Source organism: Magnolia sinica, chromosome 16 (genome assembly GCF_029962835.1).
Source record: "Magnolia sinica isolate HGM2019 chromosome 16, MsV1, whole genome shotgun sequence".
NCBI classification, from domain to species: domain Eukaryota; kingdom Viridiplantae; phylum Streptophyta; class Magnoliopsida; order Magnoliales; family Magnoliaceae; genus Magnolia; species Magnolia sinica.
The window spans coordinates 46,826,975-46,846,047 of NC_080588.1; the positions used below are offsets into that span (position 1 = coordinate 46,826,975).

At 39.7% G+C, this 19,073-nt stretch overlaps 1 protein-coding gene and 1 long non-coding RNA gene across 5 annotated transcripts; both read left to right on the forward strand.

Annotated features, from left to right (window-relative positions):
• The first annotated feature begins 7,868 nt into the window (after positions 1–7,868).
• On the forward strand, positions 7,869–10,057 carry LOC131228821 (putative disease resistance protein RGA1). Its single transcript, XM_058224679.1, has 4 exons — positions 7,869–8,585; positions 8,919–9,398; positions 9,519–9,794; positions 9,860–10,057. The coding sequence occupies exons 1-4, from the start codon at positions 7,869–7,871 to the stop codon at positions 10,055–10,057; spliced, it is 1,671 nt and encodes a 556-aa protein (XP_058080662.1).
• A 136-nt stretch (positions 10,058–10,193) lies between these two features.
• Positions 10,194–15,206, forward strand: LOC131229049 (uncharacterized). Of its 4 annotated transcripts, none has more exons than XR_009163146.1 (8): positions 10,194–10,455; positions 11,931–12,096; positions 12,210–12,347; positions 12,922–13,138; positions 13,299–13,362; positions 14,231–14,422; positions 14,618–14,702; positions 14,882–15,206. It is a non-coding gene; the product is annotated as an uncharacterized LOC131229049 (long non-coding RNA). The 4 variants fall into 4 exon arrangements; XR_009163147.1 differs by having other exon boundaries at positions 12,926–13,138; XR_009163148.1 differs by lacking the exon at positions 13,299–13,362 and having other exon boundaries at positions 12,922–13,057.
• Positions 15,207–19,073: the final 3,867 nt, after the last annotated feature.

The following is a 19,073-nucleotide window of genomic DNA, read 5'->3' on the forward strand; positions in this document are numbered from 1 at the left end:
GTGCTTGATCCAAAAATTGAAGCATATCCAAAGCTCAAGTGGACTGTACCACGGGAAGCAGTGAGAATAATGATTTTGACCGTTGAAACCTTTCTAGTGCCCAAAGTGATCTTTATTTGTCATCTAACATGTTCATAAGATCACAAAGATCTGGATGAAGTGAAAACAATAATATCAGATTGATCTAAAACTTCTGTAGCCCCCCAGAAATTTTCAACGGTAGACACTCAATTCTCACTATTTCCTGTGGTGTGGTCCACTTGATTTTTGGATATACTTTATTTTTGGAATTGGGATCTGAAATTAACTATTAAAATGGATGGACGGGGTGGATCAAATACATAATTCACGATGGATTCCACAGAGTTTACTCAGTACGCTTAGCGTAGTGAGTTACTCAGTACGCAATCCGCTTCCATGTCGAAATCAGATTGCGTACTGAGTTACTTAGTACGCTTTTATCGTACTGAGTAAACTTAGTTGGGCCCACCGTGAATATATTAGGTTTATCCAATCTGTCCATCCATTGTTTCATCTAATTTTAGACGTTAATCCAAAAATTGAAGCATATCCAAAGCTCCAGTGGACCATACCACAAGCAGCAGTGAGAATAATGATTTTGATCGTTGAAACCTTTCTAGTGCCCAAAGTGATCTTTATTTGTCATCCAATATGTTCATAAGATCACAAAGATCTGGATGAAGTGAAAACAATAATATCAGATTGATCCAAAACTTCTGTGGCCCCCCAGAAATTTTCAACGGTAGACACTCAATTCTCACTATTTCCTGTGGTGTGGTCCACTTGATTTTTGGATATACTTTATTTTTGGAATTGGGATCTGAAATTAACTATTAAAATAGATGAACGGGGTGGATCAAATACATAATTCATGATGGATTCCACAGAGTTTACTCAGTATGCTTATCGTGGTAAGTTACTCAATACGCAGTCAGCTTCCATGTCGAACTCAGATTGCGTACCGAGTTACTCAGTACGCTTTTATCATACGGACTAAACTCAGTTGGGCCCACCGTGAATGTATTCGGTTTATCCAATCCGTCCATCCGTTGTTTCATCTAATTTTAGACGTTGATCCAAAAATTGAAGCATATCCAAAGCTCAAGTGGACCATACCACAGGAAGCAGTGAGAATAATGATTTTGATCGTTGAAACCTTTCTAGTGCCCAAAGTGATCTTTATTTGTCATCCAATATGTTTATAAGATCACAAAGATATGGATGAAGTAAAAACAATAATATCAGATTGATCCAAAACTTCTGTGGCCCCCAAAAATTTTCAACGGTAGACACTCAATTTTCACTATTTCCTGTGGTGTGGTCCACTTGATTTTTGGATATACTTTATTTTTGGAATTGGGATCTAAAATTAACTATTAAAATGGATGAACGGGGTGGATCAAATACATAATTCATGATGGATTCCACAGAGTTTACTCAGTATGCTTAGCGCAGTGAGTTACTCAGTACGTGATCCGCTTCCATGTCGAAATCAGATTGCGTACCCAGTTACTCCGTATACTTTTATCATACAGACTAAACTCAGTTGGGCCCACCGTGAATGTATTCGGTTTATCCAATCCATCCATCCGTTGTTTCATCTAATTTTAGACGTTGATCCAAAAATTGAAGCATATCCAAAGCTCAAGTGGACCATACCGTGGGAAGCAGTGAGAATAATGATTTTGACTGTTGAAACCTTTCTAGTGCCCAAAGTGATCTTTATTTGTCATCCAACATGTTCATAAGATAACAAAGATCTGGATGAAGTGAAAACAATAATATCAGATTGATCCAAAACGTCTGTGGCCCCCAGAAATTTTCAACGGTAGACACTCAATTCTCACTATTACCTGTGGTGTGATCTACTTGATTTTTAGATATACTTTATTTTTGGAATTGGTATCTGAAATTAACTGTTAAAATGGATGGACGGGGTGGATCAAATACATAATTCACGATGGATTCCACAGAGTTACTCAGTACGCAATCCGCTTCCGTCCATGTCTCATGTACGGTGATAGTTCAGCACCCATTCAAGAATGATGGTGATTTGTTCACCGAACAATGGGCACACGTGTCCGGTAATCTGGACCGTTCAAATTGAATCCCGTTGTGGATGTAGCACAGATAAAATGTCCACATTGGTTTGATGATCTTAACTATCCCACCGAATAGGGAGCATTTACCATTTTGTATCAACCATCCATTCGATAGACGCCAGTTCGATGGTTACGATCCATCCGTTACTGCGACTATTGGACCGAAGGACCGATCATAAACCGGATTGGTTGGTGACCCCAATGCCACCGAGCTGGGTGGACTTGGGCGTTCTGGGGCCCACCGTGATATGTGTGTTTTATCCACACCGTTCATCAATTTTTTTTTAGCTCATTTTAACGCATGAGCTAAAAACCGAAGCAGGTCAAAAGCTCAAGTGAACGATACCACTGGAAATAGTGGTGACTGAACGCCCACCGTTAAAAAACTTCTTTGGACCATAGAAGTTTTGGATTTAGCTGATATTTGTGCTTTCCCTTCATCCACGTCAGTGTGACCTTATCAACAGGTTGGATGGAATATAAACATTTTGGTGGGCCCTAAGAAGGTTTCAATAGTGGTTGTTTCCCGTTTCCTGTGGTGTGGTACATTTGAACGTTGAATCTGCTTTTTTTTTTTTTTTTTGTGGGCTCCACTCCCAAAATGTGCTGGAAAAACGAATGGACGGCGTGGATTAAAAAAAAAAAACACCACGGTGAGCCTCACAGAGCCAACACCACCTAGCTCGGTGGTGTTGCATAAAAATGGGATCATGTTGTACATGCGGCCGATGTGTCACATGCTTAAATGTAGACCCAACCCATTGGTTTTTTATATGGCTGGGTTAGGTCAGGTTGTATATGGTTCAACCCTACTCAGACCCATACCCATTTGGCTTAGTCCAACCTTCACTAGGAGCAGATCGGGTCTGTTAACCAGTTAGCTGACCCAGCACATTGTCACCAGTAGTTCAAAACCTGATAACAGACTGACCGGGCTAGGGCCCTTGGCCAGCCTTAATTGATGGTTATGCCGAAGCCATCCAGGTCCCTTGCCAGCCCTATTTGTATCATGTTTTTGTTGGTTAGATTAGTTGGGATGGAAATAAATAATTAATTTTAAATAGTAAATAATTTTCATGTTAGGTGGGATGGAAATAAATAATTAATTGTAAATAGTAAATAATTTTCATGTGAAAATTATGATAATTTTGCATTAAAACATGAAAATAAAATGGACAAGAAGTCATTTTTAGTGGGTTCAAGCCAATCAGACTCAAACTGATTGGTAATAATTATAAATTAGGGTTTGCTAACATCTCCATGTGTTAGCAATGTTGACCTATTGCTGATCCAAACTATTCATTCATTTATATAATTATGAGCAAGCCATGGTGCAAAATTAGGAGATTTTAAGCTTCCAATTAATAGCATGAAAATGGACAGTCAAAATTGACCGGAGAAACAAAATAGGTCTAATCATCTTCTTGAAACATCTAGTGGATGGATCCCACTTTTTATTTATTATAATCTTAAAAGGAACACTTCAATTTGATGATTCTAACCATGTCAATTATCGCTCGTAAACAATGAATGGTTGTTAGCAAATTAGCTCCATTTAAAGGGTTAAGATCATCTAACTAGTGTGATTATTACACCAAGGCTTATTCCTAATTGTATGAATGAGTGAATGGTTCAGGTGGTGGCATCTATCCCAAAATGTTGTAACTTGCAAGGTCCTTGTTCTGGTGCTAAATGTGCATGTGGTGATCCAGTCTGTCCATCTGGTGGGCCATGCTGATTGACAAAAATGTACAGTAGTCATCACAAGTATGAGAAATTTCAGGAGCCAGCAACTAGTAAGATATTTTCATTTACCAACTTCGGTGGGCCCTACAGGTTGGTGGCTTTCTGCACCACTACTTAAATTGTTGCAATTGGACCATTGTTTATGTACCTAGTGACGCAGGGATGAACGTGATGAGGATAACTACTCCGAATCTACGGAGCTTCTCTGGACTCCTCACAGAGACTTCTCGAATCCACGAGGAAAGAAAGCAGAAAATAAAAATAAATTCTAATAAATTCGAAATTGATTAATTGATCAATAAAAATGAGTTTACAACCCTTTAAATAGGGCTACCAAGCAATGAGAAAGAAATTAGAATCAAACTACAACTCAAACTCTTAGAATCCGCGACTTACTATAAATAGTAAACTTACTATTTATAGACGGTTGTGATGTCTACTAGTGCGCAAGGTTTTCGGCCAAAAATAGTAAGTGTCCTATTTGGCTTCACAAAACCGTTCTCCTAATTATTCTAAGCTCTTTTCACGTTGGGCACAACTCCTAAAGCCCGACGGATGAAGAGTTATAATCAAACAAAAACTTACTATTTATAGTAAAAATGAAATTAAAATAGGGAAATGACTGTCAATCCAGGGGTTTTTTGCAATTCCGGGCTGCGCAACCCGGCGTAGCAGGGTTGGTTGGCTTCAGTAGCTCGTTCTACCCCAAAATCATATATTTTACGTCAGATAACTCATTCTGGATTGCAAGATATGCCCAATTTAAGGTTCGATGGTCTGGATCACTTCTGTCGTCGACCGGGCCTTTTCTAATCCATCTTGGCCATGTAATTGTCCGCGACCTGCTCTACATCACCTAGATAGGGAGGTAGTTTTTCAATTTATATTTTTATTTTTAATAGTTTGTCATTTCATGCAAAGGTCCCCAAGTCAAGTCAAGAACGCGTCCTTTTGGGCCGGCCAAACTTCAAGAAAATCGTCAGCAACAATGGACATGGCCTAGGTGGATTCTTGACTGTGGGGCCCACCGCGCCAGTAGTCAAGGGACACGGATTTCCTGCTAAAGCCTTTGCAGGAAGTTCCTACGCTGGAAACCTGGGTGGGGCCCACCGTGGTTTTTGTGAGAAATCCACCATGTCCATCCATTTCGTGAGCTAATTTTAGGACTTTAAAGCCAAAAGTGAGTAGGATCCATGACTTCAAGTGGGCTGCAGTAAGGGAAAAGGTGGGTAGGGGAATTTCTACTGTTGAAACCTCCCTGGAGTCGACAGTGATGTTTAAATGCCATCCATACCGTTCACAACACCATTCCTACTAGGATGAGCTGAAAACGTGAATATTAGCTTGATTCAGCCCCACAAATATTTCAACTGTGGACGTTCAATCCTCATGTTTTCAGCACACATGAGTATTGGATCTGGCACATTTTTGTTCTTATATCCTAATATGATCTCAAAAAATGTATGGATGGAGTGGATTTCTCACACACACCACAGTGGGCCCCACCTAGGTTTATGTGCCACATTTAAGACAATTAGCCTTTATGCTGAAGAGAGTTGGGCCATGGCCATTCCTTGGGATGGAACCTGAGTTGAACCATACATATCTATGGTGGTACCTTAAATTGTGTCCCTCACCAAACTCATGGCAAGAAAACGTAACCAGATTGCCCCCCATCAAGTAACCAGTTGCCATCAAGATCACATACATGTCTATGGTGGAGATTGGATTAAACACAATTTGAGGGAGAGCTTCCTTGAAATGTAAACCTGATTAACAGGGTTGATGAAAGATATACCACATGGTGGCCCACAAACAAACCTATATATGGTTTACATCCCATTTACATTATTCCATGTGGTGTGGCCCATTTGATTTCTGGATCTAGTTGATTTTTTCTTTTAAACATCGAGCATAAAATTTGATTAGCAGAGTCAATTTTGTAATTAAAACATGGTGGGCTCCCTGGACTTGGGCACTGGTGCCATTCATCTATCGGAAATGTTGGAACTTGCAAGGTCTTTGTTCAACCACTTGACATGCATGCATTGATCTAGTCTGTCCATCTGATGGAATGCACCGATCGGCAAGAAATGTGTAGAAGTCATTATGTGATGTCAGAAACTGCAGGAGGCAGAGGTGTGGTTCCATCTAGCTAGGAAGATATTTTCATCTCCCAACTGCGGTGGGCCCAGCGGGGTGATGGCTGTCTGGCTCACTATTTAAATTGTTGCAAGTAGACTAAGAATCACAGGAATGGAGATTTTTGGGGTATTTTGATCGTTCATACTTTCAAGTAAAGGTCAGCAAGTCAAGTCAACAACGTGCCCTTTGAGCATACTTCAAAGAAATAACCAGCAACTTCCCCTAAGAAAAAGATGCAAATAGAATAAGATTTTGTAAAGGTCATCAAGTCACTACTTGAGAAAATCACCAGCAGCTTCCTTGAGTGAAAAATTTCACGAATCAGCCAATTAGGACCTCGATACTGTGGCCCACCAAACCAACAATCCTAATCACCACAGATGTTCCACATGCAAGACAATTACCCATTTATGTTAAAGAGAGGCTGCAGAATGGATTATTAGGATTATTTGATCATTGAGGCTTTTGAGTCATGGCCCATTCCCTGACGGCGCACATGAGATGAAGTATGCATGTCTATGGTGGTACCTCTAATTGTGTTCCATCACCAAATCCATGGCACAAAAACCAAACCAGATAAGCCCATTTAGTGACAGTTGCAATCATGATCACCTTACATGCTTATGGTGGAGATTGTAGTGAACACAATTTGAGCCGTCTTTGAGGGAGAGATTCCTTTCCCACTTAAATAAGAGCAGTTGAAAGTATCCCACATTGTCAACGAAGGTGGCCCACCACATTCATGTTATGAAAATAACAGCATTGACAGCTTCTTGATGCTTTTCATGTTCTTTCTTTATCCTTCCCTGGTAACTCCTCCCACTTCATGAAAAATAGCACATAGTTCACAGATTCATTATCTTCCATTCCACATTATCACCATTTTGAGTTCTTCAGCATCTCTGCAATACCAAGAAAAGATGGCGGCAGAAGCAATTCTCTCTGCTTTTGTTGAAACAGTGTTGGGGAACTTGAATTCTCTACTTCTGCAAGAGTTTGGATCAGCGTGGGGTGTCAAGAAAGAGTTGGGGAAGCTCGAGAGCACATTGTCAACGATCCATGCAGTGCTTCAAGATGCAGAGGAGAAGAACGAGGCAGTGAAGAATTGGCTAAAGAAGCTTAAGGACGTGACCTATGTTGCAGATGACTTGATAGATGAATTTGCAATAGAAGCTTTTCGGCGGAAAGTGAGGACTCGGTCTGCTATGGTGAATTGGGTACGCAACTTCTTTTCTTTTCCGATCTCACTTGTATTTTGCCTGAGGATGGGGAGTAGGATAAAGGAAATTGGGGAGAGATTAGATGGGATTGCAGCGGAGAGGTTGAAGTTCCACTTGAGAGAGGGAGTTGTAGATCGGCCAGGCAATACTGAAGGGAGACTACAAACTGCCTCGTTTGTGATTGAGTCAGAAGTTTATGGTAGAGACGAAGATAAGGAGAAAATCGTAGAGTTGTTGATTCATGTCAGTACTCAAGAAGATGTCTCGATCATCCCCATAGTCGGTATGAGGGGCCTTGGGAAGACCACACTTGCTCAATTCGCTTACAATGACCACAGGGTAGCGAAGCATTTTGAGCTGAGAATGTGGGTTTGTGTATCGGATGACTTTGATGTGAGGCTAACAAAAACAATTTTAGAATCTGCTATCGATGGGAAACATGATCTCCTAGAATTGGATTTACTGCAGCATCGCCTCCAAGAAAAGTTATGTGGGAAGAAGTTTTTACTTGTGTTGGATGACGTGTGGGATGAAAATCCTGAGAACTGGGATCAGTTGAAACAATTTCTCAGAGGAGGTGAGAGGGGGTAGTAAAATCATAGTAACTACCCGTAGTGAAAAAGTTGCTTCAATCATGGGCACTCTCCCTCTGCACCATTTGCCAAGACTATCAGAGGATGATTGTTTGTCTCTGTTCATGCAGCGAGCATTTGGGCATGGAAGACAAGAACCTCCAAACCTCGTAATGCATGCAAAGGAAATTGTAAAGAAGTGTGGGGGCATCCCTTTGGCAGCGAAGGCATTGGGTGGCTTGATGCGCTTTAAAACAGATGAAAGAGAGCGGCTGTTTGTAAAAGAAAGTGAAATTTGGAATTTACCTGAAGAAGAGAGTGACATTTTACCTGCTCTGAAGTTGAGTTATTATCAGCTTCCATCACATTTGAAGCAATGCTTTGCATATTGCTCAATATTTCCAAAAGATCATAGAATCGTTAAGAAGAAACTAATCCTATTATGGATGGCAGAAGGTTTCATTCAACCATCTGATGGAAGTAAACAAATGGAAGATATCGGTGGAGAGTATTTCAATAATCTACTGTGGCGGTCCTTCTTTCAGGATGTTGATAAAGATGAAGATGGGAATATATTATGGTGCAAGATGCATGACCTTGTGCATGATCTTGCATGCTCTGTTGCTGGGATTGAATGCTCAATCGTGTGGGTCAAGAATGCAGTGAGTATCCCTAACATATCTCGTTGTTTGTTTTTGGAGTGTGAGTGTAGTGAATGGGTCCTAACAGACCAAAAGCCCTCAAGGAGATCAAACCATTTGCGAACGCTGCTTGTGCTTGTAAGACAGTATTTCAGCATTTCTCAAAATGTTTTGGTACATTTTATGTTCTTACGTGTGCTAGATTTAAGCCATGTGAATGTCACCACGGAGTTGTTGGTTTCAATTAGCAGGTTGAAGCACTTAAGATACCTCGACCTGTCTTATACTCAAATAGGAGCCCTTCCTGAATCCATTAGCACCCTTCACCATTTGCAAACCTTGAGACTCTTGTGGTGTAATAATCTTGCAGAGTTACCCAGGGACATGAGCAAAATGACTAGCCCAAGACATCTTGAAATCAGTCAATATAGTAAATTGACCCATATGCCAGCTAATATGGGATGATTAAAGCTCCTTCGGACCTTGACAATATTCATAGTTGGTAAGGATAGTGGATGTGGTATAAGAGAGCTGCAGGGTCTAAACCTTGGAGAAGAATTGACTATTCAAAACCTCGAGAATGTGATGTGTGCAGCAGATGCCCAGGAAGCAAACTTGAAGGATAAGCCAAACCTTCATGAGTTACACTTTTCATGGGGTCCGGATATTGATCTTCAGTTGGAAGGAAACGTGAAGCAAACCCTTGAAGGTCTCCGACCACATCCAAATCTCAAAAGGTTGACTGTGGAAGAGTATATGGGTGTCGGATTTCCGCACTGGATGAGTTCTTCATTGCTTCCAAATCTGATTAAAGTTTCACTGATTAATTGCAGAAGATGCGAACAGCTCCCCCCACTCAGCCACTTACCATTCCCGAACGTTCTTGTGATAAGTGGAATGGATGCTTTCAAGTCTATTGGAAAGCATTTCTATGGCGACGATGTCACAGAGGTATTCCCATCACTGAAACAACTCACCATCCAAGATATGCCTAATTTAGAGGAATGGTAAGGATCCAATGGAAAAGTACTCCCCTGCCTAAACTAATTAACTGTTTGGGGATGTCCAAAGTTAACAACACTTCCATGCCTTCCATCTATGAAAGGATTGGAATTGGGGGATGGTAACGAGATGTTGTTAGGTTCAGTGGCAAACCTATCCTCATTTTCCTCCCTCAAGGTTGAAGGTTTCAAGGAGCTAAGGTCGCTGCCAGATGGGTTGTTTGAAAACCATACCCATCTCTTGAGACTAGATATTAAGGAATGCCCAAAGCTAGAGTCTGTATCTAGGGAGCTTGGAAACCTTGCTGCTCTAGAGTCTCTGTCTATTTATTGGTGTGATAAGCAGGCATTGTTGCCAGAGGAGTTACAAAACCTCACCTCTCTCCGTCGGCTGTGGATTGATGGGTGCAGTGGTCTAACGTCCTTCAGCCTACAAGCCTTGAGCTGTCTTCAAAATCTATCAATCCAGGCGTGTCAAAGCTTAACGAGTTTGATAGGGGGGCTGCAACATGTCACAACACTGGAAGATCTATCAATCGGTGGAATGACTCCGCTGGAGTGGATAGGAAACCTGTCCTCGCTTCAAGGTTTGAATATTACGCATTGTGAGAAATTGACGTGTTTGCCATCAGGGTTGCAACTCCTAACAAACCTCCAACACCTACAAATATGGCATTGGCCAAGTCTAACAGCTCTTCTGGAGTGGATTGGAAACCTCTCCTCGCTTCCATATCTGCACATTTGGAATTGTGATAAATTGGAGTGTTTGCCATCCGGGTTGCAACTCCTAATAAATCTCCGACGTCTAGAAATCCTATGGTGTCCCCAATTAGAGAAGCGATGCAAGAAGGAGAAAGGAGAGGATTGGCACAAGATAGCACACATCCCAGATATTCAGATTAGATTTCCCGAATCTGAATCCCGGAGAGAAGGCGAATGGTGTGGACGTCTGCTGGAGTCGAAGAGGAAATGCATCAACGCTCTGCTTCCTACCTCTTCTTCCAATTGTAAGTACTACTTCATTCACTCAACCCTATCTTTGTTAGCCGCGGATTAGGTGTTACCTGGATAACAACTTAATGGGTCTGTTACCCTTCCTTACTGTGGGACCCACCTTCATGATGTGTTGTATATCCAATCTATCCATCCATTTTTCCAGCCCATTTTACTATGTGGTCCAAAAAATTAAGCAAATCCAAATCTCAGGTAGAACACACCACAGGAAACAATGGTGATTGAACACCCACCATCAAAAAATTCCCAAGCCCACATAAGCAGATCCATAATGTTTATTTTCAATCCAACCTGTTGTTAAGTTCAATCAGACTTGTATGAAGGGAAAATACAAAGATCAGATTGATCCAAAACTTTTGTAGCCTGCAATAAGTTTTTAATGGTCATTCACCACTTTTTCCAGTGGTGTGGTCCACTAGAGACTTGGATCTACTTAAATTTTGGGATTATGTACTAAAATGAGCTGAAACAACGGACAGGCAGCGTGGATATACAATGTATTCATCAAGTTGGGCCCCACATGGTAAGGGTAACACCCAATAAAGTGTTACCCAGTAACACCTAATCCACTCCTGCAGATCACATCCAACTCGTCCAATAGTTACATTCTTGTGTGTGGCCCACTTAAATGATTGTATCAGCATGATTTATTGTTTGTAGAACATTATGGTGGGGATTCATCTATTTCACACGCTTAATATAATACACACACATGTAGGTTCTACAATGCTTGAATTCACTATTTTTTATTTTTATATGATTTGATCATATTATCATATAGGTCAATCATGGTTTTATAGCTAGAAGTTGTATTTTATGACCTGTTTGAATATGTGGAATCTAAAATATAAATTTGAAAAGGAAAATGTCACATCTCATGAAAATGTAAATAAGGAAACACCCACAAAAGAATTATGAAAAGGTTGTTTCTTTTAATCTCTATGATTTTTAAGGAAATGCGAAATGATCAATGGTCTAAAAATGATATTGTTTCTTAGAAAGTATGGAAAATTGGATTATCAAGGTTTTTGGAGGAAAAAGAAAATACCTTTTTTGAGGAAAATTGTGGAAAGGGAAATAATTTCCCAGATGTCATGTTATTGCCACAACCCGCGGAAAACATCACATAAGGAAAAAAAAACTCCTTTTCCACACATATTTTTTGGATTCCACCAATCCAAACAGGCAAGCAGATCATCCTTGTAGAGGTTGTTGGATGATCCAAAATTGCATGCTCTACAATCATACATTGAAGGATGTTATTATTCAATAATACAGTTATCTTGATTATACATACCTATATAATGAAGTAAATTCCAAGGAACTATGGGTCCATTTATGCAAATTGAAAACCTGTAGATGCCATATAAATTCTGTTACAGTGTCGTCAACTACCTCCTTTTTTGTTAGATGCATTGTATGGTTACTGAATTGCTTTCTATGATTGGCTGATTTATTTGGCAAACAGAACATTTAAACACCATAGTTTAATCAAGGAATGCAAGTGGGACTCAAACAAATGAGATGGAGAAGGGGCATAGCAGCACATGTGCTATCCTTGTACAGTTGTAGGAGAACGAGCAAAGGGCAGCTGGTGGTGGTTGAACTAAAAATCAGGCCGGCCTGTTTATCAGGTGAGCGACAAGCTTACATTGAATGTCAATCAATAGTTATTTTCCTTGCAAACTTTTCATTTTTGTGTTACAAATGTGGTGCAAGCAATGTAAGTGGAGTGTTTGCCATCCAGGTTGCAACTTAATAAACTTTGAATGTCTACAAATCTATGGCTGTCCCCATTTATGGAGGCTACGCGAGAAGGAGAAAGGTGATGATTGGCACAAGATAGTACACATCCCAGATATTCAGATTGGATAGCCATCCAATTGTAAGCATCACTTCTTGTTCATCCTTATCTTTGCTTTATAATATATGATTTTACCAAATACTGCCTTTAGAACTATGCTTACAATTGTATATGCTATTTGTCACTTGGGTTTGTTTTGTGAGAAAAATGGTCATAATATAGTACGAGTGTGATGGTTCTTATGCAAGTTTGACTCAAAATCAAATCATCCAACTTGTAGGCCCTACTTTAGATGTGTGATAAACCATAAATGATATGGAACTGATGTCTGATGTCCGAAGTGGCTGGTTGGTGGATATCTAATGCACAATTAAAATAAAATAAAAAAAGGTCAATTTGGCATGTGGGCCTTGATCAACATCAAATACATGCATGGTTTTTGTTGTTTGTTAACAGAGGCTTCATGCTTGGCTGACATCTTTATCCTTTCTTCTTCACAACTTGTTACAGTTTTAGCCATAGTGATGCATTTATCATTTAACATATCTATTATAATACTTTGACCTTGTGAAAGGAGGGCTGGTCGTTAGCATTATCTGACTTTGGTTCTGATGGTACATGTCTACTACTGATATATTCTTATTTATTTTGCAAGATAGCTTGAATTTTTTTGAAGAAAGAACCAAGCTATAAACTGGGCATGTAACTTAGGGGAGGGGAAAGGAGGAGAAATCAGGAGGGACCCCGAGGGACCCCTGAACTAGTGTTGATCTACATGACAGTCCAAAGATGTGAGTGAGCTGCATCATTCTTCCATGAAGCTTTACTCTCTTCCCATCATAACAATAAAGGCAAAATGAACAATGCGAAAGGTTCAGTCTGCTCCCAAAATTCCTTTTTCCTTCATGAGTAAGATATTTTCATAGATACATCGACACTATTTTGTTGTATTGCTTTTTATGGAGCCATAACTTTTCTCCTAAATAAGGTTAAATGTCTTATGCTTTCATTTTTTTTTTCTTGTTTATGCAGTTAACTTCTTGGCCAGTCATGTGTGGTGGATGTAGGTTGGTCGTAGCACACATTCCAACTTAGGGTATGTGTTATAGACATGGGCATTCATCTGGTAGGGAACATTAGGCTGGTTGACTCATCAGATAAGCCGTGAATGTACATTGAATATGGACCATTCGTCATTTTTACCAATGGTCCATTTTTCTCATACAAGTGTGGCCTGCCTATATAGTAGGCTAGTATGATTTTTGGGCTTGAGCATTAGCATAGTGTGCCTTTACCTGTCATGCTCTGCTTCCTATGCAACTCAAGCAGTATTCATCTAATTGTATTCATTGTATGGGCTGTTTTTTTTTCTTTTCTTTTCTTGTTAGCTTGTTAGTACGCCCACTGTCAGATCACACTTCACTGTTAGCCAACCCCACTAGGGAATCGATGCCAAGACCTCGGTGTTGAAACAAGGTATCTTTCACTCAGTCTACCACTTGAGCTATGCACTCGTATGGGCTGTTTATGAAACATAATACAGACACATGTTTGCTAGGTGTTTCTATACTCAGCAGAGAACATTTCTTTGTAAACCAAAAAAAAAAAATAACAAGAAGTTGATCACTCCTTTGTTATATTTATGCCCCAAAAAAAGAAAAGAAAAAAAAGAAAAAAAAAAAGAAGAGAGAAGGTTCCCCTGTTTTGAGTGCAAGAGGCACACTAGCACCCTTGTACAGTCATGGTTCTCTGTCTTTTCTACAATGTGTTTGAACACTAGATTTTAATCTTACCTTTTACATTCCATCAGACTGCTATAGCTTGCTTAATTCATGTCTATGACGTCTATGACAAAAATTGGCGTTCTTTTCTTGTATTTTTCTTTATTATGAAGATACTTAGTTTCCCAAAATGTGTTTTGGTTGAGTTTGACTGATGAAGTAAATGGGGCATTGTATACCCAGCTGATGATAAACTAAAACTATGACATGATGTTGGTGAGCTACATCAGGCATCCATCTCTCTGTTCTAATATTAAAGGAATGGGCCAAGAGAGGGAAGCAATGATTGACTGAGGATAGCTAGCATCCCCACGATGGAGCATGTCCATAGAAAGATCCTTCCACATTGAACAAAGCTCTCTTTACTTGCATTGGGTAATGATTGCATTCTCTCTTCATCTTTTTCTCCTATTCTCATATTCCATGCTTGGTTGCAATTGGAGCATTAATGCCAGGAACTTCCCTCAGAATTGCATTTTTTTTTTTAATGACATATGGAAGTTCTCTCATCTGTATCTAATATTGAACAGACTCACCAAGTTGTTCCTGTGTTGATAAATCATCATGCAGGAACTGGACACTTAGAATGCCTAAAGATGAGAAGCAACAATAGCTAGTGAATGCCAACACTAAGGATAGAAGCATCTATGAACAAGTAAGAAAGCTTATTTGTACATGAAAAGTTGAATCTAATTAATGCTTTTTTACATTGGTATGACACTGTTGCCCACACCCAATGTGAGTTGTAACCAAAATAAAATGCTTGTTATATATGTTCAACAGGCCTATTAGATTTCCTTGGTGACCATCTATCTTATGGACATGTCTTTGCAGAGATTTCTCACCTATGGCTGCAAGGAGGAGAGGACTACATCTTGGAGGAACTATCTCTCTGCAGCTTTGAACTCATCGAATGTGACCTTTTTGTCACTGTTGGCATCCATCTGATTGAAAAATCTCATCAAGCTTTCCAAGTTCAGTTATGTCTGCTGGAAGGCAGTCTTCTGGCAAGGCCTATATGGATTTCAGTTAGATGATCTTTTCTACCACGTCCAAAGTAAAACTATAGATAAATGCTAAGGCGATTCGTGTGCAGGCAGACAGAAGAGGCAGAGATTCAAGTCACACATGTGCGAGATCCAAGCTGTTCATTAGTATATATTTTCCCATTTTATCAAAAAGGAAACGAAAATTCAGAGTATCTTGAGTTTTACAAATTAACTCAGGAGAATACTCGGATCCTTAGCTTGTAAAAGTGGCGCCCATGGCATAGTGATCCAAAACCATTTGTTTATTGGGCCCCACCATGGAAGTATTCTTCAAGATCTTGACTAGTTACTGGGAAACTTTTTTTTCCCATATAGAAGTTTTTAGTATCAAACAATCCTCTATCTATCCATACTTCATTAGTGTTCGGGGTTTCCTTTCATTTTGATTATTTTCAACATCTATATGTTTATATATTCTAGAAACCTGCATTATTTGACACCCATGTCTGACACATGTTGATGTTCTATTTTCCTCTTACGTCTAGCAACATTTATATACATTTTGTTTGGGTCATAGTTTTGCTCTAGAATAGATTTTCCTGTTTCTTATGTATATGGTGTTTGGAACCAAGAGAGTATATATGTTTTAAAAACATACTCTTATTGACACCCATTATTAAATGTCACGGTAGAGAAGTTTCTTTACTTTTTGGTAAAATGTCTATTGATGAATTATCACTCTCTCTCCTCCACCAAAAAAAGAAAAAGAAAAAGAAAAAAAAAGATGCACGCCGATGTGGAGATAACTGTGGATGTCTATCAGCTTGTGTTTTTATTAGGTAATTTATTCTTGGTTCCAAATTGACCTTATATGAGATATTTATAATAAAACAACTTTCATATGTCATTATACATCTGTACAGACGTGGGAGTGATGGGTTTTTCAGGACCTTTCTACTTATTTCCTTGTCCCAAAAAAAAAAACAAAACTGCTGTCCATGTCCAAAACAGGTATACATATTTGTGTCCACGTTGCATTGTCACAACATTGTTTAAATCTTGGATTGTTTAAAATATGTAAGATTTGTTCTAATGGAATGTTTTACTCCTTTTACTCTTTTATGCTTGTCTTCTTTCAGTGATTTGAGTAGTCCTTAAAAGATATCCGGGGATTAATTCGTACCCAAGAAAGTGCAAAAAGGTGACATGTTTATCTTATTTGCAACAAGCAACATAATTGCTTATCATTTATTTGTCCAATGAAATGCATTCATGAATATTGAAAGCTTTTCAGTTACTTGCAACAGGAATGACAGAATTCTGAAAATAAGATCAAGATTGTGCTTTGTTGACCATCAGGAGTGTATAAATGTGTTGGTGTGTTTTATATAGTCTTGTTGCTTCTTATGTTCTCCTATGATTCCTTGCCTAATGTTGTGGTTGTGCGGATCTCTTGACTGGCGATTCTGCAAAAATCATTCGGAAGGCAGAATCACAAGATTAATGTAAAATCTTTTTCTGATGAAAGGTAGAGTTAGATTTAATCACTAACCCAAGAGGCATGCTATTTACAGGCATGCATCTTCAGACACCCAATACAACTGTCTCACGGAAATTCAAAACTTGAAACACATGTTGGTGATCCAAGCCCTTCAACACACTGGTGTCATAATGAATGTGTCTTCAGCTACTATCAGTTTTGTCCATTCATCAGGTGAGCCACACTCGTTGGGTCTACAACCCAGCGTGTTGCTGACGTGTGGCTGCAGCCACCAAAAAGAAATAAAACCGAAACTTTTGTAAGAAGAAGAGAGAACAGTTGCTGCATTGGAATTAAATCAAAACGTATAACACTACTGCCTTTTATAGGCTTTCTCTTTACGTGAAATGACCGAAAATGCCCCTATCTAGATGATTCCTAGGGGCAGTTAAAAACAGAAAAAATCTTAATGAAATCTTAACACAACTATTAGATTTAACACAGCTATTATAATCTAAACTTAGAAAAAATCTACCAGCACAGCTAGATCACACGGATCTTGCACATTACGCACAGCTAGCACGGTTTTGGATTTGCACAAATCCATCACCGTGTCCAACACTCCCCTTCAAACCAAAACCGGCTTCATTCCGAGTATCGTTCTTAGTCGTTTGAATGCAGCTGTCGGCAATGCCTTTGTGAAAATATCCGCCACTTGTTCCGTAGTATGACAATACTCTAATTTCATCGTTTTCTGCTTCACATGATCTCTCAGAAAATGGTATCGGGTATCAATGTGTTTGCTTCTTCCATGTTGCACCGGATTTTTGGCTAGCTCGATTGCCGACTTGTTATCCACATATATGACTGTGGATTCTCCCTGCGGATGCTTTAGCTTCTTTAGTAGGTTTCTCAACCAAATTCCCTCACAGACGGTGGACGATGCTGCCATGTACTCTGCTTCACATGTGACAGGGCGACCACACTTTGCTTCTTCGAATTCCATGTGAAAGCAGTCGTTTCGAGATAGAATACATAGCCAGTGGTGCTCTTTCTTTCATCTTGGTCACCTCCCCAATCACTGTCTGAGTATCCATACAGCATTGCTTCATCATCGTATGGATAAAAGAGACCGAATTCAATAGTCCCTTTGATATACCTCAGTACTCGTTTTGCAGCTAGCCAGTGTGACTCTTTTGAGGCTTCCATATACCGGCTTAGAAGCCCAACACTGAAGACTATATCTGGCCTAGTGATTGTGAGGTACCTTAAGCTTCCGATTAGGCTCTTAAATAGGGTTGAGTCGACGTTTCTTCCTTCTCCATCTTTTGTGAGCTTCAGGCCTATTGTAATAGGTGTATTTACAGGTTTACAGTCAACCATCTGAAACTTCTTAAGAAGTTCCTTTGTGTACTTCTTCTGGGATATGTAAATGTCGTCGACTTGTTGCTTCACTTCAATTCCCAAGAAAAAGGACATCAATCCACCATCAGTCATCTCGAATTCTTTAAACATAGCCTGCTTGAATTTTCCAAACATCGCCTGGCTGTTCTCAGTGAATAACAGATCTCAACATATAAACAAGCAATAAGCATATCACCACGAGCATTCTTCTTTATGTAGACGGCATGCTCATATGGACATTTGATGAAACCATTCTCTTGAAGATAACCATCGATCCGTGCATTCCAAGCATGAGGAGCTTGCTTCAACCCATATAGGGCTTTCTTTAGCCGATACACCTTGTGTTCCTCCCCTTGCATGATAAAGCCTTCAGGCTGGTCAACGTATACTTCTTCTTCGAGTACCCCATTTAGGAATGCAAATTTCACATCCAGTTGCTAAATCATCCAACTGTGATGAGCTGCAAGGGAGATAATCATTCTTATAGTGTCAAGGCGAGCAACTGGGGTGAAAACTTCTTCATAGTCTATCCCATATTTCTTTTTGTAACTTTTTGCTATGAGCCTTGCTTTATATCGTTCGATCTTACCATTGGCATTCCGCTTGATTTTGTACACCCATTTAAGACCAATGGTCTTTTGACTTTTGGGGAGTGAGGTCAACTCCCATGTTCGATTCTTCTCGATGGCATGAATCTCTTCTTCTATAGCCTTTCTCCAACATTCTTCATTCACGGCCTCCTCGAATGTGAGAGGCTCGTAGTCCGCATACAGGCAAAGTAAATTCACTTCCTCAGTTTCTACATAGATGTCATTGAGGCTTCTCATTTTAATAGGAGCCAAGGGTGAAGGAGAATCGGATGAAGATGTGCTGGATGAATTCTTCTTCATATTCTTCGACCTTGACTTGCTTTTCTTTAGCCGAGTTTCCCTCATTCCATTTCCATGCTTCTTCTTCACAAAATACCACATCTCTACTTACCACCACCTTATTGGTTAGTGGGTTGTAGAGCTTGTATGTCTTTGACTCTTTGCTGAAGCCGATGAAGATGTACTTTTCGCCACGATCATCAAGTTTTTTCCTTCTCGCTTCTGGAACTTGAGCGTAGGCGACACACCCAAAGATTTTAAGGTGCGCCACGCTCGGCTTGTAT